At 30.4% G+C, this 27,896-nt stretch overlaps 1 protein-coding gene across 1 annotated transcript; it reads right to left on the bottom strand.

Moving 5' to 3' along the window:
* Window positions 1-15,214: 15,214 nt before the first annotated feature.
* LOC108775733 (leukotriene A-4 hydrolase) lies at window positions 15,215-25,866 on the bottom strand. Its single transcript, XM_018542182.1, has 9 exons — window positions 25,821-25,866; window positions 25,308-25,420; window positions 25,033-25,211; window positions 24,825-24,936; window positions 24,683-24,751; window positions 22,843-23,128; window positions 22,066-22,370; window positions 21,581-21,838; window positions 15,215-15,421 (listed from the first exon to the last, which is right to left on the bottom strand). The coding sequence occupies exons 1-9, from the start codon at window positions 25,864-25,866 to the stop codon at window positions 15,215-15,217; spliced, it is 1,575 nt and encodes a 524-aa protein (XP_018397684.1).
* Between the last annotated feature and the right edge of the window lie 2,030 nt (window positions 25,867-27,896).

The raw sequence follows: 27,896 nt of genomic DNA, 5'->3' as shown, positions 1-27,896 counted from the left end.
TGCTAGAATATCCAGTACCATCGAAATGCTTTATGAAGTTCTTAAATGCTCCAGTAAGCGTGCATAAAATCTTCTGCCTTATCAATGTTATTGCATTAATGCTAGCGAGTAATACTAATCATGGTATTGTCAATATGTTATTTAAAGGCTTTTTATCTTTTCGTTGTATTTTAGATTAGCTAAAGATTAGCGATGTTTATTTTAAAATACACGTGTATACATATTACATACATATAAGTATATTCTATACATAAGAAATTTTTATTATGTTTATTAATACAAATACTTTCGTTGTTTGCTGATATAGACAACATTGTTAAATCATGGAAGTTTTACTTTATTTATATTTAAAAAAATGTTAATACCAATCTGCATATATATATCAATGTATTACTATAATCTATATCATTTTCTTTAATGATTGAAAGGTAATGATGCTTTATTTCTAAACATTACATTGCACGTTTGCGGCCAAGTAAAAATTCTAAGAGCCAATTTTCTTAATTTTGATATCAGAGGCCCGCATATCTATAATCGTTTCAATATATTGATTGAAAGACACAAATACTTAATAAAACTGGCCAGAGAACTTGCCGAAATGATTAGTTTCGTTTTGCTGATGGAATTATTTATTACCAGTATTCTTTTGTGTATAATGGGTATGTGAATGATATATATACTACTTATAATTATTTTACAAATCTGATTAGTATATAAAGATCTATATTAAATAAACAAATATTTTTTTCAGGATTTCAACTTATTTTACAGCTAAATGAAAACAACGTTGTTTTAATTACAAAAAATTTAATGGTACAAAGTGCTTTTTTAACACAATTAACTTTATACAGTGTTATTGGGGATTATTTAAAATCTGAAATGGAAGAAATAGGACTTTCTATTTATCGGAGCACTTGGTACAATTTTCCTGTAAAACTGACGAGACTAGTAGTCTTCATTATTATGCGTTCAGATTTTCCAGTCACTTTGCAAGCTGGAAATTTTATTGTTGTAAATTTGTCAGTTTATGTAAATATCTTAAAAACATCTCTTTCGTATCTATCTCTACTCCGCGTAATGGTAAAGGTATGAAATATAACATATACTCTACAAATAAAAAATAATAATTTTACAAATTATAAATACGTTTATTATTTAGAAGATTGTGAGAAAGATGATTTGAATGAATAACAAATGTATTAAAACATTGTTTTAATAAAATTGTTGGTTGTATTTAATTACAAGATATTACTACAATCATCTGTGCCAAAGTAATCTATTTCACACATAATTAACAAGATATATACATTTAAACCATGTACATATAGTCGAATTTATTATCAGATGAATGTATCGAAATTTGGGAATTAAAGAGAGATACATAAATTTCTATTATATAAAATTACTTATGCAATATTCTTTATCAGTATGCTAATTTAAGAAAGTACGTGTGCGAGAAAAAGAAAAAGGAGATAAATAATTTGTGCAATTGTATTTCTATTCTTGAATAAATTAAGTTCATATTATTCAACCAAAAAAATAAGTAATTATAATAAAGTAACTGAAATCAAAAATTTCATTTAGGGGTAATTTTTATACTGCAATCTGTCTGGTTTCGGCATTCAGTTGTTGTACATGTAGAAAATCTTGTATAGAAAGAATTCATTCACACTCCCATATTACATTGACGTCTATGTTGTGATTAGATCATGTGGAGCTCTTCTCTTCAATCTAAGGAAGGTCCTCTTTGATTTCTTATTAGATTTGTTGCTAGTTTGTTTTGATGACTTTTAATTCGCTCATTATACTTTTCAGTTATACATATATTAAAGAAAATTGTTTGATTTCTGTTGTTTTCCGTTATTGACTTACTTATAAGAAGATCCACGATGTCGGTGACATCGATTTTTAAATACTAATTTGTGACATCTTATTTAAAAGAATTTTGTTATGACCATTGACACATATATTTGAATTTTTGAACAACTTAATTCTTAAGACGATGGAATGTTTTGAATCATAGTGGTGTTGATTCCAGTCTCCTACACTTACATACATGACTTTTAAACCATGTTGAGACTGTTAGAAGGCTGGGGGAGCATTCACTTTCTTTCACACCCATGACTTATTTGATTTTGTATATGACTACTGAAGATGGCCCGGATGTAGGCCGAAACGTCTAGATGTATATATTTTATTATTTATTAAAAACGTTTATTTGATCGTACTAATTACAGCGAATTGCTCTCATTAGCCTTAATTTTTTATATTTTGGACCTAATAGTGATTGGAATCTATAAAAGAAAGGGTGTATTGAAATGATGTTTTAATAAAGTTGCTGGTTGTAATTATCTCAGTTATTTGTGCCAAATTAATGTTATATCTGGAGACACGGCAGTGTCTCAGCGCTATAAGCCATGGCTTCTTTACGCGAACCGGTGAATTTCGGGGAATCGAGGTTATTGAATCTCAATAAGGACTGATCCAATCAATTTTTAATTGTACTGAATTGATTACGCTTATATAGTATTCATTGTATATGCAAATTAAGATAGTACCGCATGGATTTTACTTTTTAATTTAGTAATTTAATAAAAATAATACTACATGGATTTTTAAAGATGATACCACGTGTGTTTTACCTTTTAATTTGGAAGAATATAGAATTTAACTTAGCGCGCCGACTGTTGATATCAAATCTTTTGTACAAATGATACATGTCATTAAAATATATAGTAAGTAGTATACAAATAAAAATTTAAAAAGTAAATCGTTTGCACAATAATCATTTTTATTTTTTGTGTTTTGGATAGATTAAATTTTTAAATAATGAGATATAAAATAATAGAGCTTACACAGAAGGAAACATATATACAGCTGACGGTTTGTGTAATGGAAAAGGTAGTTATTCAATGAACAATGGCTTAGAAAACTTAGTCATACTCATGTATAAATTTTTATGCATCAATGGAAACTTCACATGGAAGTCTAATTTTCTATATTTTACTATAATGCTCTAAGAGCGTAGAGGCAGAATGATGAGCGGGTGTATGTTACCAGCTGAATAAAAAATGAATCGAAATAGAGGCCTTACATCTATATACGAAGCGAATCATCAGTCATTGGCATCAGTTAATATTATTACCTCATCCCGATGACGAATATACGATGGAAAGACGATGTCTCGTACGCAATGATCCCTTTCAAATTGTTAACGTGGCCTATCGGCGTTTGGCCGCTTCAAGTTTATAACGTCTATTCGCTCTTACGATGCATCTTTGCCACCTGTTGTGTGGTACGCATCTTTCTCGATGTCAGTGAACCTTGTCGCGTGATAGTCCGAGAACATATACGTAAAGCATCTCTCACATCACATCGTCCTAAACAAAACTTCGCAATGGCAATATCAAGTGCCTGTACTCCTAGACAATAGCTGTCTCATTGACAACGTAGACAGTGAAGATTTCTTTCTAAAGATAACGTGAGTGGTCCGTGAATGAGCACGATCGTAAGCTGTTGGAAGTTTTGACTGACAAATATCTTTTTTTTTTTTAATCTTCATGCCTGTTGTGTAATAGCTTATTCATGCTTGATGATAGTATAATTCATTTTAAGTATAATACATTCTAAATGTATTATATTCTATATGGTTTGTTTCATTCGTGTAAGAAAGATAAACTAAATAAATACAGAATGGCAAGGAATTGGCCGTGTTTAGCAGAATATTTATTTTGGAATTGTTGGAAGTTTGATTGAATTATATTTTTAGATCTAGGAAGATAGTCCCCTTCCCCCATCTAAGCGAAGAAAATTTTGGAAGATATATACATGGAATGAAAAGTTTTGCTGAAATATCTAAAAAGTTAGATCTAAAAATAATTTTGTTGAGCTAAAATAATTACATAAAACGCTTAAAAAATAATTATATAAGGTGCTGAAATTGATGATAGATTGTTAAAATTTTTTGCATAATTATTTTGATAATTAAAAAAAAATTATTTTCAAATTGGTATCTGAGTTTTTAGATATTTCAGAAAAATCTCATTCTTTTCGTGCAAATAACGTTAAATATTTTAACATATATCATTGTGTATTTTTAAATCAGATCTTTATCTTTAATTCATATTCTAGCATCTTTTTATGCTTTATATTTATGTAGACAAAATATTGTTGCTATATTTATATTAGTTTCTAACTGTTATTTGCAGTTAATATTAATAAAGATTCATCAAAGTAGAATGCAGATATATTTTTTTAAACACGTAAAGTTTTATATAAATATACAATTTATACATATTAACAGAGCCTAATGGTGATATTGCCTTCCATCGAACTCTATACGGACTGCAATAACGCTGAGCAAAACGTAGACAGTCTTATGTTACTCTGTTGCGGAATACTTGGTATACTGAAGACAGTATGGTTTCGTATTTACGCAAGGAATTTGACTAACAATTACAGTTCTGCTTTGAACGATTATTTGATGATTAAAAACGCAAAACATCGGGCCATTATGCGAAAACATGCTTCTACGGGAAGAATTCTCTGCTGTTTCCTAATGTGTTTTTCTTACTTTAGTTGTTTATTATACACAGTAATTCCATTTTTGGGTAATGATAATAATCAAATAAATGTAACGAGTGAGGTAGTATTACGATATACAGTACCATCAAGATGCGCCTTGGAATACTTCAATGCTCCAACAAACATGCATACAATCTTGTGTTTTATTGAAGCTATCTCACTCACTCTAACAAGTACTACTAATCATGGTAATAGTTGTTATTTGATATCATATTTTTTGTGTTGCGTAATATTTATAAAATTTTATTGTAAATATCTATTTTAGATAATATCTCACCGATTTCAATGTTCTTTTATTTATTCCGTATTTATTAAGTTTAATTTTTTAAATATAAATATATAAATAATATTTTGTAAATAATAGCAGTATTGAATCAAAATATATCAATGTGTATATTAATATAATACTACTATATCGTATCAATTAATTTTCTATTAAGGTAACGACTCCATGTTTTTCAACATTACGCTGCATATGTGCGGTCAAGTGGAAGTTTTGAAAGCCAAGTTCATCGATTTTGATGTTACAAGACCGCAAGTTTATAAACGTTTTATCATGCTAATTAAAAGACACAGCTATTTGATAAGATTGGCCAGAGAACTTGCTAATACAATTAGTTTTATTTTACTAATTCAATTATCTATTCTCAGTTTACAATTATGCATAGTGGGTGATTATTACATCATTTGTTGTTTCATAAAATATAGAATTATTTTATAAGAATTTTTTTACTAAACAAGTAATTTTTTTTTCAGGTTTTCAACTTATTCTAGCATTGAAAAACAGTGACACTGCTATGGCAGTAAAAAGTATAATGGTGCAAAGTACTTTTTTATCACAATTAACATTATATAGCTTTATCGGGGATTATCTAAAATCTCAGATGGAAGAAGTAGGACTTTGCGTTTATCAAAACAACTGGTATGACTTTCCCACAAAACTAACACGAAATTTAGCTTTCATTATTATGCGGTCAGAATCTCCCGTCACTTTGAAAGCTGGACATTTTATTGTGGTAAATTTATCAACTTACATGAGCATCCTGAAAGCTTCTATTACGTATCTGTCCGTACTTCGAGTAATGGTGGAAACATGAAATATAAAATGTAAAATAAAAGAATTTTACAGAAACTCTAAATTGGTTTAAAATTTGGCAAGACAGAGATGTATAAAAAAAAAATGATGACTTTAATTAGAATAATATTTTAATAAAATTGTTGATCATAGTCAGAACGTGCAATCATCAATTGTGCCAAATCAATTTATATATACGAGTGACGGGGCAACTTCGTCGCTTTTCTTACTCTCAATTACTCTCAGTTACTCTCAAAGTTGGGTGCCAGGCACGAGAGAGCGTGCCACTCCTCGATACTCTATAATAATTCTCTAAAATCCGAATACTCTAAATATCATGAACGTTACTCAGAATATCACTAATGTTACGCTCGACGACGGTAACCGGTAAACTCAGCCACGGAATTTGTAATCAGCAACGTAACTCAGCAACGAAAATTCCAACTGAGCATTTGTGAGCAAACGATGAGCAAACGAATGCATGAAGAAAAAAATCGATTTTTTAATATTGAGGGGCTAGCCTCACACGGGTGTATCGCGACGCGAAGGATCGGCGGCCTTACAAATCGTGACGTCTGTCTCACCTCTAGGTTCTCCTCCGTCCAGTCGGCAGCCTCCACAATCCTCGGGGATTCTCCCGGTCTCTCTCCAAATTTAGATCCTGCTCTCTCTCTTACAAAAGCTCTCGTTCGCCACTCCTAGACTCATGGTCGCCAAGCAAGTGAAGTCTTTCAGTTCTTTCTCAGAGCGTCTTTCAGTTTTTGAACATGGCCGGAGATACTACCGCGTCTCCTGATAATAAAAATGTTTAGTTTAAAATGTTATATATAACGTTTGCGTAATGTTATCTGCGCTTGACTCCTAGTGCCCTTTTCTCTCCAAATTTATATTTGATTTATAGAGAAGTTTTTGTTATTTAAAATTATTATACGTGCTATAAAAATATCTTTTTATTAATATAATTTTTTAAATATTTTGTAATAACATTTTTAAACAAAGAGTTTAATTATGTTTGTATATCAGCCAGTAAATCAATTTACTTTAATTAAATCTTACATTAAAATTGAGAAAAAATTTTCAAAGAATTATTTACTTATGGTTTTTTTCAATATCTTGGTGTAATTTATTTCTGTAAGTATATTTCTCTCGGATCTTCAACTAGTAACATATTTCAAGATGGTATGTAGTACAAACTTATTTCTTCGTAATAAGGCTTTGCAACGAGACTATAACGGGGTAAGATCCCCTATGAGAAAGTGACATGTGCCTTATCATTAAGCTGTTTGACCAATGATACAAATTTGAGTTGGGTTTTTCCGAATTATATATAATGACAAATTACATATCACGAATAGTTATTTCTAGTCATGCGTGATAGCAAATGTGCAAGGCTACAGAAATCTTCAATAACGGGGTGCATAGCGAAATGCGTTCTGATCAATAAGTAATGAATAAAGGTATGAACTGCGTTAGCTAGTGCTTACGCTCGATGACACCATAAGCCTTAACATACGAGGATGGCATCATGCAAAACATGGAACAAAGAAATGTCTCGCGAATTTTCTCTGTATAAGCGATTAATGTGGCCACTCGGAACGTGGCCTTTGGATCATGACAGAAACTTTGCAAAACTGCGTGCGCTGTTTATTATAGTCACACAGGTAAATTGTAAATATTATTCAATTGAGAAATATTTAGTTTAAAATAAAATTGTTTATTTATTAATATATAATTTTCTCCAACACGTGAAATGCATATGATAATCATTTGGATAAATAAAATATATACATAAAATAAGATTTTTTGACCGATAGGAATATAAAATATATGTTTTAATCAAAGTGTTAATTTACTAGTCAATGTGTACATTTACATATGGTAAATATATTGATTATAGCAGATTACAGTAACCGGAATTGCGACGTTGTCAGTCATACTAAATTAAGGCTGAACTTCCGAAAACAGTCAACGTCCAATTATTATGAATTTTGGTTCCAAAATACTCCAAATGACGTCAAATAATTGCCTTTAAATGGATTGTCTCCAACAAGAAGATTTAATGCGAAAAATATAATATTTGAATGAAGTTACAGAAGTTTGTATTATACTTATTATTTTTAGTATACTACATGTTTATCTGCTAAGGGGTACACAACTTCCACGCAAAGAGATTCTCACTTCACCTCCTCTCTTTCCTCCCCCCCCCCCTACTTTAGGGGCACATAACTTCCACGCGCAAAGCGACTCTCATTCCACCTTCCTTGCTTAAGGAGCGCACACTTCTACGCGAAGCGACTTTTATCCTACCTATTTCTTGCTTCAGGGTTACGCAATTTCTACGCGAAATGAGTTCCATCACTCCTCCATCTCTATGGGTGCACGAAAGTGGGGTAGATTTTGGAGGTCAGGATTAATATCAGTCTCTCGGAAATGGTTTGCAGTAAGCTATGTAACGATAATGCATTTAGGTGGTACATAACTTTACATAAACATTCCATTTACATTAAACCTTTTTGTCCATAAAAATCGATTTTAAGGGCATTCATTCTGACATCATTTGGAGTGTTTTTGCTAAAATTCATGATAATCGGGCGTTTTCTGTTTTCAAAAGTTTATCTTAAATTAATATATTTATAGGAAAGTAAACAACATGGGGTATGTAATACCCCACATATGGTTTGTGGAGTATCTCTCATATCTCATGTTATACTTTATCGTACTTCGCGAATATCAGGTAGAAACGATTAATTTTTTCTACCTAGCTCGCGCAAGATTTAAATATAATAATAACTAATTTTGTACAAAAAATGTTGCTTATACATATATATAAAGCAAATAACATTTTCTAAATGTATTCTAAAATGTATTCTTTCCTTGGCGAAAAAAAAATAAATAAAAATTGGAGCATAAGTTGAATGTAAATGCAGAACAACGGAAGAATTAACAAAATTTTTAGAAAGCGTAAATTAGAACAGCGAATGTTTACTTTTTGAATGCTGTCTCAATTTATGCTTCCTAAAAGTTTAATTAATAACTATTATTTTCAGTTTCCATTTAGCTTATACGGCTCGATTTTTATTTTCACTAAGATTAAATATACATATCTTATACTCTTTTATATATTTATTTTATATTGACAGACTATGATGATAGTTTATATAGGCGTGGACTTTAGTTATCAAAACAATACTACTCTGGGTTTGGTTATCGATCATCTCATGTTAATGTCATGCGGGACTTTAACTATCATAAAGACAGCATTGATACGATTGCACCGCGATGATTTGTTGAAAAATTTGTGCAATGCATCGAATGACTGGACGTATATTACAAAACAAGATCATCGACAAATCATGTTTCGCTACACCAATCTAGGCAGATTTGTCTTCTTCTTTCAGATGGGTTCCTCGTATTTTGTTATTATGCCGTTGATAATTGAATCATTTTTATCTTTTGCGACAATATCTTCACAAAATGTAACATTAATTACGAACTCCGAGAAAGAGATGCGAGCACCTCAGCTACCTCAAGAGATGATTTGTCCATTCGATGCTCTAATCGTTTGCTACAGTATATGTATTCTTCAATGTATTCAACTAATTAGTACATGCACGGGGAATGTTGGCAGTGATGTTTTCCTTTTTGGTGTTTGCATGCATCTCGGTGGACAATTGGAAGTGCTTGGTCAAGAACTGTTACAGTTTCGTGAAAGAAAAGAGAATGATAGTGGGAAACAAAATAAAATTATCACGCTAATCAAGAGGCACTGTTTGCTTCTGAATCTAGCCAAAGACATCACTGCTATACTCAATATCATTTTGATTGCTCAACTGATTTTCCACGCTTTGCATATATGTTTAATAGGTAACTTAAAGCACATGTCCTACTCGTATATTTCTCTTTTTCCAATAATTCTTTATTACAGTATGCTAATCTTATGTTCAAATATTTGTTTAAAAAAATAATAATACAGGGTGCGTCACCAAAATCCGGACAAATTTCTATTTACATTTTTCGCTACATTGTCTCTGCCAGAGGATTTCCGAGAAAGCCTGATGCTTCTAGTAAACAGTCATATTCTCATAAACTGGCCGCGATATTGAAACCAAGTGCGGAGTATAATCGAAGAGCCGCGATCATCGATCTTCTTTCTGGGCGCTCAACAACAGGAATAATTCGATTTTTTGGATACCCGAGATCAACCGTTTATGACGTTGTGGCCAAATTTATGGCTTTAGAACAGTCCGACGAAGGTTCCAGTATGCCAGCGAGGAAGAGTCACTCGAAAGAACGCACCACGAAGATCCCCGCAGTCGTTGAAAAAGCTCAAACGCTGATTTTGGATTACCCAGGGCAATCGTTGCGAAAATTAGCATCGATTGTTGGCAGAGTTGGGCATGTATTTAAAATACTTTTATTTAAAACACAGTTTTCGGAATAAAAGTAGATTTTATATTTTATATTTCAGCGATGTACATGAAAGTATTACATATTTTGTATTTAAAATTGAAAGATTGAAAGCTCTATGTACTTCGTAATTTAAATAATAACAATCTTCAATATCTTAGTATTTAAAATACAAAATACAAAATACTTTCAATCTTTCATTAATAATACTGAAATACAAAATATAAAATACTTTTATATACTTCCTTAAAATATAAAATGCAAAATATTTTTATGTACGCCGTTCAAATACAAAATACACGATACAATTGTCTTACAATTATAATTTTCAAATAAAAGTATTTTAAATACATGCCCAATTGTTGGTACAGTTTGTTTAGTAAGAGCGTAGCAAGGCTTACCCACAGTCGAGTAAAGATATACTCTGAATTGAAAATTTCAGTTCCTTGAAAAACGAAGCGTTGGGACAAAGATTCTTTTCTGACGAAAAAATTTTTACTGTTGATGCCAAAATCAACCGGAGAAATGACCGATGGCTCGCCTACAACCCCGAGGATATCCCTGTTGTTCCTAGAACGAAATTTCCAGCCAATGTTCACTGTTAAGTTCACGTGCTAAGTGTCATGTTCAGTGAGGGGAAGGAGGGGTGATGTAATGCCACCACTTAAAAATGGAGAAATTGTCACAAAAGGAGTGTATTTGCGCGTTCTAATGAATGTAGTGAAACCGTGGATGAAAACTGGCGTCTGGAAGATCATGTTTTTCAACAGGACGGTTCACCGGCTCATACGAGTCATTTGATTCAAAATTGGCTCTCAGACAATGTCGATATGTTTTGGTCCAAGGAATTCTGGCCTCTTAACAACCTATATTTAAATCCTTTAGACTCCTACGTATGGAACGTAGTTGAAAGGATCCCTAACAAGTCTCGGCATCCTAATGTGACGTCATTAAGGATCGCTATTGAGATAGCATTCGTCGGCATGGACAGCGCTATATTACAGCGTGCGTGCGAACGCTTAAGACCGAGAATGGAGACTGTCATTCAAGCTAATGGAGGATATATCGAATAATTATGCTCTATAGGAATCCCCCAAGTGCCACGTAAAAGGATTTTTTGTAATATTTAATTTTTCATTAAAAACATTTTCTTTCAAGAAATTTTTCGATTTGTTCGGATTTTGGTGACGCACCCTGTATAATTAATTGTTACAAAAATAGATAGTTATGCCCATGTCTCATCCGGATGGACAACTATGTAGTCACGTCTTCGTGCTCTCATTACATCACACAATCGATTTTTATGTACCGATGGTGATCAAATTTGATCGAAACATTTACTTTTATCTTACTTTTAAATATATGATTTTGCTTATAACATCTTGCGTTGTGGCTGTATGCTCATTTTTATTTATGTTCGATCTTAATTATGCTTTGTCTCATCCGGCTGGACCGCCCTTACTCCAAGCTCCTAAACGCTTCTTTCTTCCCAGAGGATGATTTACTCTAGATCTTTAAAATAATGAGACACGAGCGCGGTGGGATCGGTGGATCATTAGCGCGGAGAGCACCACCGACATCATGAGCGCCGCCAGTTAGTTAGTCCTGGGGTTCTGTGAACTCTGTTGGTAATGCGAGCACGAAGACGTATAACTAGGTACATAGTTGTTCATCCGAATGAGACGAAACATAATTAAGATCGAACTTCATCAAGTTCGTTTAATTTACAAATTAAATATCGAGTATTTTTTAGGATTACAGCTTATTGTATCGTTGGTAAATAGTGACTTTGTTCTTGTCACGAGAAGTATAACCTCTATTAATATATTAATGATACAGCTGTTCTTATACAGCTATATGGGAGAAACTCTGTCATCAAAAACGCAAGCAATTTCTCACGCTATTTATTTAAGTAAATGGTACAATTTGCCTACAAATATTCTGCGAGATGTATGTTTTATAATAGCTCGTGCTAATGTACCCGTTTGTATAAAAGTAGGTAAATTCTATATTTTGGATCTTAATAGTTTCAAAAATGTTTTGAAAGTCTCCGCTTCTTATTTCTCTGTGTTACAAATTATGCTTGTTCAATAAATATTGTTAGAAATATATTTATGTACATATACACATTTAATAAAAATTATTGAAATCAATCTGAAAATGTACTTTAGCAGTATTTTTTGTTTAAACGTTAATAAAAGCAATATATACAGGGTGTCTTAGACCACCCGTACACCCTTTTTATCTCCGCAGGATGAGATCCAATCGAAAATATGTTCAGACCAAAGTTGTGGGGTTCCAAAAGATCTATTTATTGATTATATCAGTGACCTTGATATGACCTTGGTAAAGCCACCTAAGGTCACCAAAGACACCAAAAATACCAAAAAAAGAAAGTTACGCAGTTACCAGTAAAGTTACCAAAAAGGTAACTTGTAACTGTAACTTCGTTACAAGAAATGAGTTACTTCCATCCCCTGATTGATTAGCATAGTCAACATACAAATAATTACAATCAAATATTAGTTTGTGTAATATTTGGTGTATACAATTACTTTCTTTCCCCTTAATGTCCAATTTCTTCATTTACAGATAAAATACGGATCAGGAGACGCGGCAGCGTCTCGGGCCATGTCCAAAAACTAAGAGACGCTACAAGTCTCTTATAGAATTATCCAGGTATGTTATTCTAGGAAATCTCTTCTGCAGAAAGGTCGCGAAGAGGTGAAGAAACTGAGCTCTAGACAAACTAATTTCGATTTTTTTTTCTTAATTTCAAACATTATTGTCCCGTTCTTATATGCAAAGTACAATTTTCACTTGTTAATTTATATATATCCTTTAAACTAATTTTAAGAATGGCCACATCTTCCATAGTTTGGGGGAGCATCTTGCACTTCTTTTCCACAATAGCTGTAAACGTTGAGATCGCTAAGTAACGCGTCTGTTCCAATTCATACAATTCGCGAAATATTGGACACGCAAACGTTGACGCACAATACCCGCGGGCAAATTTCAAAGCAGGGTAAACCATTTCTAACCATTTATTTTTTATGTACAAACGTAGCAAGAGGAACCTACAAAATACGTGTGAAATATACGTGTTGCCTAATTGCATATCAGTCTAAATATAGATAATCGTATTTACCGAGTTTGACATGTTTGCTCATCAAATGGAAATGTACGATGTAGCCACTTTAACTTTCCAATCGGTAGACTCACAGACGATTGATATAAGCAAGTTAAGAAAACTATTCTATTAATTTTGCTAAATAATTTTATTGTATTCAACAAAGGGAAAAAATTTTTTGACGTTCTTCTCCACTCTTCTGCTAATAAGTCACAATTACTTTGCACTGAATAATACAGATGGTGACACATACAACTAAATTCAATTTATAAATCCACGTATCTAATATAGATCTTAATACCTAATAAATACAAAAAATTATTATTCATTAATTTAATGAAAAAAAGTTACTGAAAAATTCTCTTATTTTTTATTTACACGAAAAGATGTTACCTCATGTTTGCTACCAAAATAAGAAAATAGATCATTTCCCCAATCAGTAGTGCTTATACTTTTGTATCGAAAATTTTTCATATAACACTTAAGATATGGTACAAATACTGTTGATCCCCCTAAGTTTTGTTGTAAGCAACTCAATAGATAATAGCCAACTTCATCAGGTACGTACTTCGTAATGTCTTTCGGCAAAATATCTGTCAATGAAGGTACTAGTTTCTGTTGAGAATCAATATCATATAGACTTATCTGTAATGTTAGTACAATATAAAGAATAATGAAATAGGAATGGAGTATATAGCAGTACAAATGCATACACGTATGTGTAAGTGCAAACTATATATTAATATATATTTAGAAAGTGTGTAATTCTATAAACTTGTAAAAGTTATATTCAACCAAACTATATAACATATAATTTTAATTTCAACATTCTTCATCTAAAAAAAATTTTAGTAACATACCTTAAGAGCAAGATCATTAAAAATTCTTCTTCGCATAAATGTTACTTCATCTGCTTCAGGACTATATATACGATCAAAGATTTCACTAGAAATGAATATACTAAAACTTTTAATCAACCACAAATGTTGGAAATTTTTACAAGTGACTAAACCTCCTGCCCAGTTTTGGGCAATTTTTCGAGCAATCGTATCATACATGAAAATGGGATCTTCATCAAGTAATGTTGATGACACAAATATCATGGTACGACATTGTAGTTTAATTTCTGGGATATTTGATGGAAGCACACATATATTGTATTCATCTACAATTATCATTTTTAATATACATCTATTAATAATAAGATTAAGAATACAGGACTATAATAACGAATAATTAACGAATTTGTTTTACATATAACTTGAAATAATTTAACAAATTTTGAAAATTTCGGATAGATTTATATACCGGTATATACCGGTATTATAATAAATTTATATATATTTCTAACATCTAGTATAAGCTCAATGTGTTCTTGACCTGGGAGGTATATTAAATTTAATTTGGAAATTTATTTGAGCGGATATTAATTTAATTTAATTTGTTGTACGCTGGTCTCACAATGCGTGGGGAAATAATTAAGGGGAGTTTATTTCAAATTATTATAGTTGCGTTTTAAAGACCGGCTGTGTTCGGCGCGCAATTTGGGGGAACCTTTCAACGTCTATTACTTGAAAATATTGCGAAGAATATTACTACGTCGACTCGCCAGCAGAGGTCTATGGATATTCGTAAAGTTTCTCGCAAGTGCTGAAATATGCGCATATCGGTATATATAGAATCTCGATTTAAGAACTAAAACAGGCGTCTAAGGTAGGCTCCCACTACATTACCTTACTGATGAGTCCAGTAGTGGAAGCCGGGACGAAACGCCAACTTGTGATATTCTTCGCAATATACTAAATTAATTTTAAGTATTCGGTTGCGGCTGTTGAGGACTTTGTAAAGTCGAAACTGTCCGTTCTTGACCTGGTATATTAAATTTAATTTGAATTATACCGATATTATAATAATAATTTACCTTGAATAGGAAAATCACATAGATCATTAGTAGTATTGATGGCATTTCTACAAAATTTCAATACTATTTCACTTTTCGCAAATTGGTTTTCCTCAGCTCACAAAGTGATTTTGAGATTACTGATGAGACTGCTAAAATAATTATCATCTATTGACTTTAATGAACCCGCCATAATGATTATTGTATATGATGGCATTGGATTCGTTTCATAAAAGAAGTGACTGTCACGGTCTTCCGAATATTTCATTGTAGATTTAGATTGAAGACCACCGACTATGACCTTGATTGTTTTAGGTACAGAAATCTAGAAAAAAAAATTAAATTAATAAGAACTAAATATGATGACCTCTGTATACAATTAAATAATAATTGATGAACAAATAAAACTTTTATATTAAAAAATGGAATAAATTTAATAAAGTCAGTCATTACAAGTTAGTCACTATACACACCACAGATTATATTATATTCACGTTTTTAATCTATAGATGCTGTCGAAATTCTAGAAGAAGAGCCATATCTACGTAATAGATTATTTTCTGAAATACTCTTCATTAAGAAACAAACGAATTGAATTAACAAAGACACGGAATGTCGACAAAGCTTATTTACTAATCACTAACAATGCAATATTTGGAAGACCGTGACAGTCACTTTTTTAATGAAACGAATCCGATGCCATCATATACAATAATCCAGGGAATGGAAGTAACTCGTTACTTGTAACGAAGTTACAGTTACAAGTTACTTTTTTGGTAACTTTACTGGTAACTGCGTTACTTTCTTTTTTTGGTAACTGTAACGGTAACGAGTTACATTTTTTGGGTAACTGTAACGAAATTTACAGTTACTTTTGTCGTTACTTTGCACACGATTGAACACGGTTCGATTGGATACATGCTATTTATAACGCTTATCAATAAGACTTGAAAGCCCTTATAGACATTCGGCCGTTATGATTCAGTAATTATTTTACACTTCTATCTTCTATGTAATACATAGGACATACAAATATTTCAGTTTGCTGCATATTTTACAGGTTTTAGAATTACAAAATTGTGTTTAAAAAAAATTAAAAAATAAATTAAATAATAGTAAAATGAGAAGGGCTATGAACCCAAAAGCGAAACAGTTTAAAAGACGATGACAATAAGTGTCGAAACGTCGTTTGTTTTTATCTTGTTTTATCTATGTATTGTTCTAATATATATTTATACATTTAATTACATTGTCATCGTCGTTCTTATCGGAAATAAACTGTTTCATTTTTGGCTCGTAACCCTTCTCATTTTACTTTTATTTAATTTATTATTTGAGCCATTCTACATTGTTTTTTTTTTTTAATTAAAACTATATATTTGTCAGTATTACATATAAAAAAAAAATGCAAAAGTACATTTTTAAATTGATTTTAAAAAAGTAACGGAAAAGTAACGAAAAGTTATTTTTCAAGTAACGGTAACTGTAACGAGTTACTTTTAAAAAGCGATAACTGTAACTGTAACTAGTTACATTTTTTACTGGGTAACGAGTAACTGTAACTAGTTACTTTTAAAAAATAACTTTCCATTCCCTGCAATAATCATTATGGCGGGTTCACTAAAGTTGCTACATTAGACAGTATATTGTTGCTCTTTTGATGCTATACAACTTTTACTAGATCGATTTCAAACAATCCGATTCTAAATCGATTCAAAAATCGATACAATTAATGGAGATCGCACATCCCTAATCCTGAACAGGCACTTTGTTCACCTGGAATATTTTTATCACAGAGATGCTCCATTAATAATTACCGATTTTATTTTAAAAAATAACAAAACCTTGAAATAATAAATCTTTTTACAAAAATATAAAAAGATATATATTATTAAATACTAAAAACTTTTTGAGACCGACAATTGATAAACAATAAACAAACAAGGAGAAGAAAGCCAATAATGGTCAAAGCTAGATCAGAAATACTTATTAAAATTATGTGTTAATTTTATATACTGCGTATGAAGTCCCCTAAATCGCGTGCCGAAATTTCTTCAGACTTACAACGCAACACTAAACAACTATCGCAGTCATATCACTTTAGTTAAATTGACAAGCAATCTAACTATTTTTTATGCTTATTGCATCTTATTGGATCTTATTTGTCAAGGCTGAAGACTTCAGCGTCGCGATTTATATATGGGGGGACTACATACGCAGTATATAAAATTCACACATAACTATAATAAGCATTGTGATCCAGCTTTGACCGTCATTGGATTCCTTCTTCTTGTTAATGTTTATTATTTGCGGTTTTAACAATATTCTAATATTTATTAACTATAAAGTCTGCTAAAATAAATTAATCTTTAATATTTCACGCTAAAATATTTTTTATTAAAAAAATAATAAGTGTAGTTGATTTGAGACGAACACTGAATACAATAGAGGCAATTATATTGATTTTTTTAGTTGTGCTAAATTGTGCTACAACAAAATGTGCTGACAACTTTCTTTATGTCAAAATTTTCTGAGATCCACTGATTTCTTGAAATTAACGAAGTTATGCGTCACAACCGTTAGGAACGTTTAGGAATAGAAAACTCAGAACCCGTGTATTTTGAGAAAATGCGGGACCAACTTCAAACTTTAATCTCTAGTAGATGATTCATTCGCTATGTGCGGAATAGTACACACACATGTATCGAATGTTTTTTGTTAATATTGCATACGTGCGTGTGCAAAATCAATACAAATGATATCTACGTAATTTTTTACCTTAGCAGTGTATGTAAATCTGATCTTCGGCGAATCTTGGCAGGAAAATATGCCTCTAGCATTTGTAAACTAAAAATTGAGTAATTAATACTGTTCACATTAATAGAATTTAATGTTCATTTATTGTACATTGATAGCTTACTTGATTGTTAGTTAATAGGTTAGTTAATCTCCTTCTTCTGTTCTGTCCGCATTCAAGGCCGTATTAAAACTTTCTAATATCCCCTCTTCTATCTCTCTCACCTTTCACTGACACCTTCACCATCTTCGACCGACCGCAACCCCTCATCCCTCCCTCCCCTCCTCCACCTCCCACCCCCACCACCCCTTTCTTTCGTCGTATTTCACTCTCTTTCGTTATACAATATTTTTAAATCATTTTTTTATATACTTGTGATATATTTGTACTCTAAAAAGTATATGATATCCGAAAAGGATGTCATAAAAATGAAAAGTTCAAGCCATGTTCAAAAAAGATATTAAAAAATTTAAACCTTTTTATCTAATAATAATATATTATCATAAAAAGTAACTGATTTATTATTAATAAAGGTGCGGTACAAAGCGAACATACGTAAAGTGTCTTCTATCAGATAGTACAAGCAATTTTTATAATAATGTTTGCAATTTTACAATAATTAAGTTTTCCGTAAGATAAATAAAAATGACGGTCTGGTAAAATGGGCTCCGAAGTTGACATAATAGACAGTAATGCTTATATACCTATTCTGCAGGATAAAGATATATTCTATTCTATAAAGAAAACTAAATATAAAGAAAACTAAAACCTATGAAACTATAAGCATTTAAAATATCGTAATGTTATAAATAGTACAGTCATCATTAATTAAATAACGCAATTTGCAAAAGAATATCGTAAAAATTTTTTTCTCGAATTTGTAGAATTTATTTTTAACTGATTTGGTCTCGTATAAATAGAACAAATGTATGAATTATGAGTTTATATTTCTTTAATCAGCTAAATACATCACGTTTTAATTAATATTAATAAGGTATAAAGGTCAGTTTCTGAGAAATAAGCGAGTGTCACTATATTAGACCTATGGCAGTATCGGCGACTTTTATTCTTATATGTATTTGTTTTCTTTTTCGATATAATCTCATCTTGTGTAATATGTAGAAAGATATAATTTTCAACAAAAAATAAAAAACTATTAACTATCTAATTGTTAGTATAACATTTGCATTGTGTTTTTTTAAACAAAGGTAAAGCTATGAGAACGAGAAAAATTATCCATATATCTACATATATAATTACATATATAGAATATTCAAATCTAAACTCTGTCAATGTGCGAACATAACTAATACGAATACGAAGGCTATACAGTCTAGCTTTCGGATCTTAATTACTTATATATATATATATGTGTGTGTGTGTGTGTGTAATTTAGCGTGAATTTATATACTGATTTGTGTAGTCTTTCATTATATATATATACACATATTATATATTCAGTACATACCAATGTATATACATTCTTACACATTGTGTATTAATTACATTACATAACCACAAATTCTTTATTGACAAAAAATGCGTAAATGTTCTAAATAATTTTTCATCTTATTTATCCTATATATACGGACAGAGATTATATAAGAAAAAGAAAACTTATCTATTTTTTACTAATATATACAATGATTGGGCCAAAAGTCTCGGGCTACCTGAATAATTTCTGAACGGTTCAAAATATAGGATTAAAATTAATACAACGGAATAAAAAATCTATCGTTGAACCTCAAAAAATATCCACTGTACCATTCTTGAGGGAGAGGAGGGAAGGTGGCGTGTGTGTGTGCCTGCGTGTACGCGAGCGCCCGCTCATCTTGGTTCATCTTTAATTAAACCGGTTTTTCAGAAACAGTAAATTTTGAAATCAGATAGGGTAATGCTAAGGCCGGCAGTATTGTAACTTTCAATTCCAATACATCTGAATAACAATGTTCAAATAATCTTAACTTTGCGAAAAAAAATCTTAGAGACCTCGGTCAGTGCGTGTTGTTCTTGTCTCGAAAAGCCCTTTCAAATGTCCTTTCGGGTGCCTGCATTCGATCCCATTTGCCATTTAAGATTTTCTAGCCTCCTTCTCTCCACTCCCCCGAGAATATTTAGGTGGATGGCTTTATATATAAAGAAGTGATTTTGTATTTTAAAGCAGTTAAAAGAATGGACAGTATACAGAGTTCTAAAGCGAGTCAGAATGATAGAAATCTTAATCCGTAAGATCTTGAACTTTTATATTTATTGTTAGTATCTCGGTTCACAAGGCCAACCGTCGCTATTTTTGTCAGATTCTTTCATTTCGAGTAAAAACACGCCGAAAGTGTGTTTTTAGCATCATTTCATCGTGCGGCTGTTGGCTTATGTAACAAATAAGAGATATTATTTCTTCAACTTTTTATGTTCGAAACTTTTTAATATGTGAATAAGGTCAAACGGTTAAAATTTAAACCTCAAGAACATGACTTTGTCAACATATATCAAGATGATTGGGAAATCTATCCGAAACCCTATATTTATTGGCGAGTGCTTTTGAGGATCAGTGATAGATTTTATGATCCCATTGTATATCTATAATTTCGATCCAATATCTCGAATCATTTAGTAAATATCCAAATGATCCGGGAACGTTTGCGGGCACAGTGCATACAGAACATTTTATACATATATGTACATGGCTAATTAAAAAATATAGCTTAACCAATGTACAAATAATTTACATTAAATATTAGTACGTGTAATATTTCATGTATACTATTACATTGTTTGTTGTATCTCATTTATGCTCAAGTTCTTCATTTCATGATAAGTTACAGATAACATTATTTACGTATTCTATTCTAGGAGATCTCTTCTGGATAAAGGTTGTTTGAAAGTGAAGAAATTGAGCTTTAGACAAACACATTTCGATTTTTCTTTACTTCAAATATTATTGGTCAGTTCTTACATGCAAAGTACTTTCTTCACTTGTCAATTTATATATATCCTTTAAATTAATGTTAAGAACAGATGCTATATCCTCCATAGTTTGTGGAAGCATCTTGGACTTCTTTCCTACAATAGCTGTAAACTCTGAGATCGCTAATCCACGCGTCTCTTCCAATTTGTACAAATCGTGAAATATTGGAGACGCAAATGTTGACGCACAATATTCGCGGGCAAATTCCAAAGCATTGTAAACCATTTTTAACCATTTATTTCTTATGTACAAACGTAACAAAAGGAACCTACAAAATATATGTGAAATATAAGTGTTGCCTAATTGCATATCAGTCTAAATATAGATTATCGTGTTTACCGAATTTGACATGTTTGCTTCCCAAATGGAAATATACAGTCTATGCACATTAATTTTCCAATCGGTAAAGCTATCGGCGATGCATATAAGTAATTTAAGAAATACATTTTATTAATATTTTCACATAATAATATTTCAGTCAACACGGAAGAAAAATTGTCAGTCGTATTTGTCGTGATCCACTGTTGTATTAATATATCACATTGATTCTGCACTGAAGAATACAGACGGTTATACATAGAAGCTAAATTCAATTTGTAAAGCCACTTATCCAATCTAGATATTAATATCTAATAAATATAAAAAATTATTGTTCATTAATTTAATGAATAAAAGTTACTGAAAGATTCTCATTATTTTTTCTTTATACGAAAAGATGTTACCTCATGTTTGCTATCAAAATAAGAAAACAGATTAACCATCCAATCGTAATCAATAGTGTCTATACTTTGATAACAAAATGTTCTCATATAATGCTTAAGATATTGTGCAAACACTGTTGATCCCCCTAAGTCATTTCGTAAGGAATCCAATAGATAATATCCAACTTCGTCAGGTACGGATTTTGAAATGTTCTTTGGCAAAATATCAGTCAAAGAAGGTACTAATTTCTGTTGAGAATCAACACCATATAGTCTCATCTGTAATGTTAGTGCACACAGTATAAGAAATAATGAAGTAGAAATGGAGAATTGAATGTAGCATTACAAATGCATATATGTGTAAGTGCAAATTATATATTAATTTACTTATAAAGTCCGTAATCCTATAAACTTGTAAGAATGTAAATTGTTATTATCAATCAATCTATTCAACATATAGTTTTTATTTTAACATTTTCTATTTAAATAAAATTATTGTAATTTACCTTAACACTAAGATCAGTAAAGATTCTTCTTCGCATAAATGTTATTTCGTCTGTTTCAGGAAGATACTTAGATTGCAAGATTTCACTAGAAATAAATATACTAAAACCTTTAATTAACCACAAATGTTGGAAATTTTTACAAGTAACTAAACCTCCTGCCCAGCTTTGGGCAATTTTTCGAGCAATCGTATTATACATGAAAACGGGATCTTCGTCTAGTAATGTTGATGACACAAATATCATGGTACGACATTGTAGTTCAATTTCTGGGATATTTGATGGAAGCACACATATATTGTATTCCTCTACAATTATCATTTTTAATATACATTTATGAATAATAAGATTATGAATACAGGACTGATAATTAACGAATTTGTTGTACATATAACTTGAAATAATTTAATAAATTATGAAAATTTCAGATTGTTTAATATTATACTACTCAACAAAATTAAAACGTTACGTGCTTCATCCTCCAAAAATAGGTACATTTTGTGTAAAAGTAACTTCATCAAAAATCATCGTATCATATATTAAATACAGGGATGGGAAGTAACTCGTTACTTGTAACGAAGTTACTGTTATAGAGTTACTTTTTTGTGGTTATATCCACATCATGTTGGCATTAATATTAATATCAAACGAACATCTTACAATATTAAATGTTATCTCTAATATGCCAATATTTTGTTAAGTGTTACTTTTAGTTATAACTGTTAAGTGTTACTTTTAGTTATGAGTGTTAATTTTAGTTATATTATAATAATAATTTACCTTGAATAGGAAAACCACATAGCTCATTAGCAATGTCGATGGCATGTTTACAAAAGTTCAATACTCTTGTACTTTGCTCAAAATGTTTCTCCTCAGCCCACAAAGTGACGATCTTTGAACGATTAAAATTGTGTAATCTTAGTAAACCCGCCACAATGATTATTGCATATGATGGCATTGGATTCGTTTCATAAAATAAGTGAGTATAACGGTCTGGGTTTCCCTTTATTATACTTTTACATCGACGTCCACCCACTATAACTCTGATTGCTTTAGGTACAGAAATCTAGAAAAAACAATTAAATTAATAAAAACTAAATATGATGACCTCTGTATATAATTAAATAATAATTGTTAAAGAAATAAAATTTTTATGTTAAAAAATGGAATAAATTTAATAAAGTCAGTCATTACAAGTTAGTCACTACACACCACAGATTACATTATATTCACGTTTTTAACCTGGATGCTGTCGGAATTCTATAAGAAGAGCCATATCGAAGTAAAAGATTAATTTCTGAAATACTCTTTATCAAGAAACGAACGAATTGAATTCACAAAGACACGGAATGTCGATAAAGCTTATTTACTGATCATCAACAATGTATAAAGTTGCTACATTAGACAATATATTGTTGCTCTTTTGATGCTATACAACTTTTATAATTAAATTATTTTCATATTTCTAGAAATAGTAAAAATACTCCAAGTGAACAAAGTTCCTGTTCCATCCTGAACAGGCACTTCGATCACCTGGAATATTTTTATCACAGAGATGCTTGATTAATAATTATTGATATTATTTTAAAAAATAACGAAACCTTGAAATAATAAATGTTTTTACAAAAATATAAGAAGGTATATATTATTAAATACTAAAACCTTTTTAAGACCCCGTATATTTTTAAGACCAATCAAAGTCATGTCCCTGTTGTAATCTATGATCAGTTATCACCGATTTAGAAGAAATAATATAACGTATACGGTTACTTTCTACTAATCCAAAAATAACACTCTTCTTTTGAGAAAGTGGGTGACCAGAATAAAAATTCAAAAATTTACCCGAAAAAGTAGGTTTATGATACCAATTAAATATCAACCGATTCTCTTTAATAATCATATTGCGATATCTAAGAAATTCAACGAATCTCCTCCCACTTCCAAGAGTAATTGAAATCGTGGATGGAAAGAATTAAATGCTGTCAAAAACCCGACTCAATATTAGATGTAGAAACAATCGCACATAAGTCATCTATATATCGATAATAAAAAAGTACTTTATCGTTGAACAACATCTCACTTTCTCTCTCTCAGTGAAGAAATTTATAATTGTAAAATCAGTAATTTCCCTTCTTCTTGTTGATGTTTATCAATTGCGGTCTTAAAAATATTCTAATATTTATTAATTATGAAGTCTGCTAAAATAAATTAAACTTGAATATTTCACGCCAAAATATTTTTTATTAAAAAAATAAGAAGTGTAGTTGATGTGAGACGAACACTGAATAAAGTAGAGGCAATTATATTGATTTTTTTAGTTGTGCTAAATTGTGCTACAACAATGTGCTAACAACTTTCTTTATGTCAAAATTTTCTGAGATCAACAAATTTCGTGAAATTAACGAAGTTATGTGTCAATCGTTAGGAATGTTTAGGAATAGAAAATTCAAAACCCGTGTATTTTAAGAAAGTGCGCTCCAACTTCAAACGTTAATCTCTAGTAGATGATTCATCCGCTTTGTGCGGAATACTACACACACATGTATCCAACGTTTTTTTATTAATATTGCATACGAGCGTGTGCAAAATCAATACAAATGTTATCTACGTAATTTCTTACCTCAGCAGTGTATGTAAATCTGACCTGCGGTGAATCTTGGCAGGGAAATATGCCTCTAGCATATGTAAACTAAAAATTGAGTAATTAATACTGTACACATTAATAGAATTTAATGTCCATTTATTGTACGTTTATAGCTTACTTGATTGTTAGTTAATAGGAAAGGATGTGTGCCATCAGAAGTTTGATCCCTTCTTAGCCAATACAGTGCAAGGGAATCTTTACGCGTTTTATACTCAATCAGAATTCTATAACTGCAAAATGTATGTATAGTATATCGTGATACATATGAAATATTGGTATCAATGTTTTCTAAAATTTGTAATTTTTGAAAAAGATTTTATACTTACTTATACAGAAAATGAATCTTATCAAGGGTATCTTTATAGTCATGTAGCTTTTCATCATTTCTTAATGTCCGCGGTAACATAATAAGAAATGCCTCACTTCCAATATTATCAATACATTTATTAATTTTATATACTAAAGCATTACCAGTAACATCGTCCTTGACAGTTATCTTATCTTCCTGGAATCCGTAGGTATCTAAAAGCTAATCGTTCGATATTATGTATTTATTTCAAAAAATGGAGAAACTGTATAAAAAAAGGAAAAGTTTACTAACTATTCTGTCACAATCAGCTTTGGATTTTATGAACAAAACTGCCTTTCCGTGAATAACTGTTTCATCAAAATCGATGAATAAATCTAAATCGGTATGAACTACTTTAGCATCATCTAATAATTAAAAGATATTGGTAAACAAAGGTTCCAAAAATATTCAAATACTTATTATAGATATAATATACGTTAAACATAAAGTATATACGAAATATAATATAACGTTTTTAAAAACATAATATTGTACACAATTTCGTATTGTTTTTACGAAAGGTATTAAAAACGTTGTATTATTTAATATATATTATTGTATATATAAGAAGATATAATACTACAAGTCATACAATCAAATAATTAAAAAATATGTCTAAAATATGCATGACAGTTTTACTTTTTGAAAATATGCAAGTAAAACCATTCTTGTCCTACGTTTTATATATTTCTAGTCAGTCAAGAAAAGCATACTATATATAAATGCTTAATATTATATTCTCACAAAATTCCGTAATTAAAATACCTGGTTTTACACAAGAATATGGATCATTTGAAGTAAGCGAGTCCATATTTGAAAGATATTGTGTTAACCGTTCCACGTCAAAACTAAAAATAAATCTTTATTCTATTAAATTTTCATAATATAATATAACACTCCTTCTCTTACCTTATCTTCTGTACTATAATGTCCTTTTTTCATGTTTACATTTCTCTTTGTTTAGCAATATATTAGTTTGTTTATTATGTTATCGAGATTTCGCGCGAATCGGCTATGACTTAAAGCCAGTGTCGTACTGCGAACTGCGGAGTCCGTAAGGGCTATTCTACATAAAAGTTGTAACAATCGTAAGACCTCAAATTGTAAAAAATTGACCATTCGAGTTTATTTCTTATATTTGATTGTGATTGGGTAGTTTCGTACGATTTAAGACTCCACGATCGTCTACGACTTCTATGTAGACCAGCCATAAGCTCGTGTCATATTACGGATTGCGGACGCAGATCGGAATGAGATTGCGGTTCGCGCATCGGAATTCAGCCAATCAAGACAGAGGAGCTTTATCTTGATTGGCTCAACTCTGATGCGCGATCTATTTCTTACAATTTATATGTAGTAATATACAAACATGTACATATACAACTCACGGATATAGTGTTATATCCGTGATACAACTGAATTGATAAATTAAGCTCGCACAATAAAGTTTTAATAATTTAACTCATTTAAATCATTGTGCGCGATACAAACCGCTTCTTTATGTCCAAATATTACAATATAATAATATAAAATATTTCTATATAATGAACTCTTATTAAAATTAAAGGAGCAGTCATATATACATATAAGTATATCCTGCTTATATTATTAAATATTTTTTTTAATGTAATTGAATACATATCTCTATACTATATATTAATTTATTTTCATAATTTTTCTATTATATTCTGTCTGTTCTTCGCATTTGAAGGAATAATTTATAATTATGTAGATGTACATTTTAATTTTTAGTATAAATATTGCAAAATTAAATACTTTTTTCAGATTTTGTATTGTTTAGTATCTATCTTTTTGTTTATCTTATAATTGTATAAAAATAATTTAAAATGAAATATTAATATAACGATGTAAAAAATAAAGAAATAAATAAATAAAATCAGTTTTAACAAATTTAACATCGATATACAAAAAAGAGAGCATCAATTAATTATTAAATTTTTAATCAATTTAATTCGTGTTAGTACTACGCGGTAGTTTATTACAGTTTCAAGACCGACTAATGTTCGGCGTGCAATTTAAAAAGACTACACATATTAGTATATAAATTTACGCGAAATTATATATAAGTAACTAAGATCGAAGCTAGACTGTCATAGGCTTCGTATTTATATTAAATAAATAAGAGTTTAATAATTTCCGATATAAGGATTTTTTATATATATGTATATGTGTATGCTATGTCAAAATATGCTAAACTAGAATACAAAATTGTGCTTTGTAACATAATTTTTGTTACATTTTAATACTCCTATATTAAAATAATAATAACATTAAGAGAAGGCTCGATAGTAATAAATGAAAATAAATATAATTTCACGGGCAATGAGCCGAAATAAATTAATTACAGTTGAAGAATAAAGAATATAAAAATTAAACAAATGTTTCGACACCGATTTACATAAATTATTTTTGTATAATTCGATTCTTTATCTTAAATATGAAAATATTAAAAAAAGTTAATATAGTATTATATATATTTTCATATTTAAGATAAAGAATCGAATTATACAAAAATAATTTATGTAATTTTTTTTTATAAAATGTTAATATTCGTAATATTATAAACGAATACTACATATACAATTTTTGTCTTTGTTGTACATTTGTTCAATGTTCAAAATTAAAAAAAATTTTTCTTCTTGACATTAAGAATAAAATCATTCTAGATGTTATTAGAACAGATACTGAAATACTCTTTATAAAGAGTATTACAAATACTCTTGTACACCTAATAATATTTTAATTATAGCGTTATAATCAGGGCCGTCTTTCATATAACAGGGGCCCTAGGGCCTACACTAATTAAGGGGCCCTTATTTA

Source organism: Cyphomyrmex costatus, unplaced genomic scaffold (genome assembly GCF_001594065.2).
Source record: "Cyphomyrmex costatus isolate MS0001 unplaced genomic scaffold, Ccosl1.0 scaffold309, whole genome shotgun sequence".
NCBI classification, from domain to species: Eukaryota; Metazoa; Arthropoda; class Insecta; order Hymenoptera; family Formicidae; genus Cyphomyrmex; species Cyphomyrmex costatus.
The sequence above is the reverse complement of the archived record's forward strand: the minus strand, read 5'-3'. Positions and strand labels throughout refer to the sequence as shown.

What these genes read in the sequence shown, in the direction of transcription:
- LOC108775733 (XM_018542182.1), bottom strand. Translation starts at nt 25,866, where the DNA reads ATGGACTCGCTTACTTCAAATGATCCATATTCTTGTGTAAAACCAG. An exon ending in AAGATTCATTTTCTGTATAA is followed by an intron (nt 24,937 to 25,032) that starts GTAAGTATAAAA and finishes TACATTTTGCAG; the next exon opens with TTATAGAATTCTGATTGAGT. An exon ending in TCCTATTAACTAACAATCAA is followed by an intron (nt 24,752 to 24,824) that starts GTAAGCTATAAA and finishes CTCAATTTTTAG; the next exon opens with TTTACATATGCTAGAGGCAT.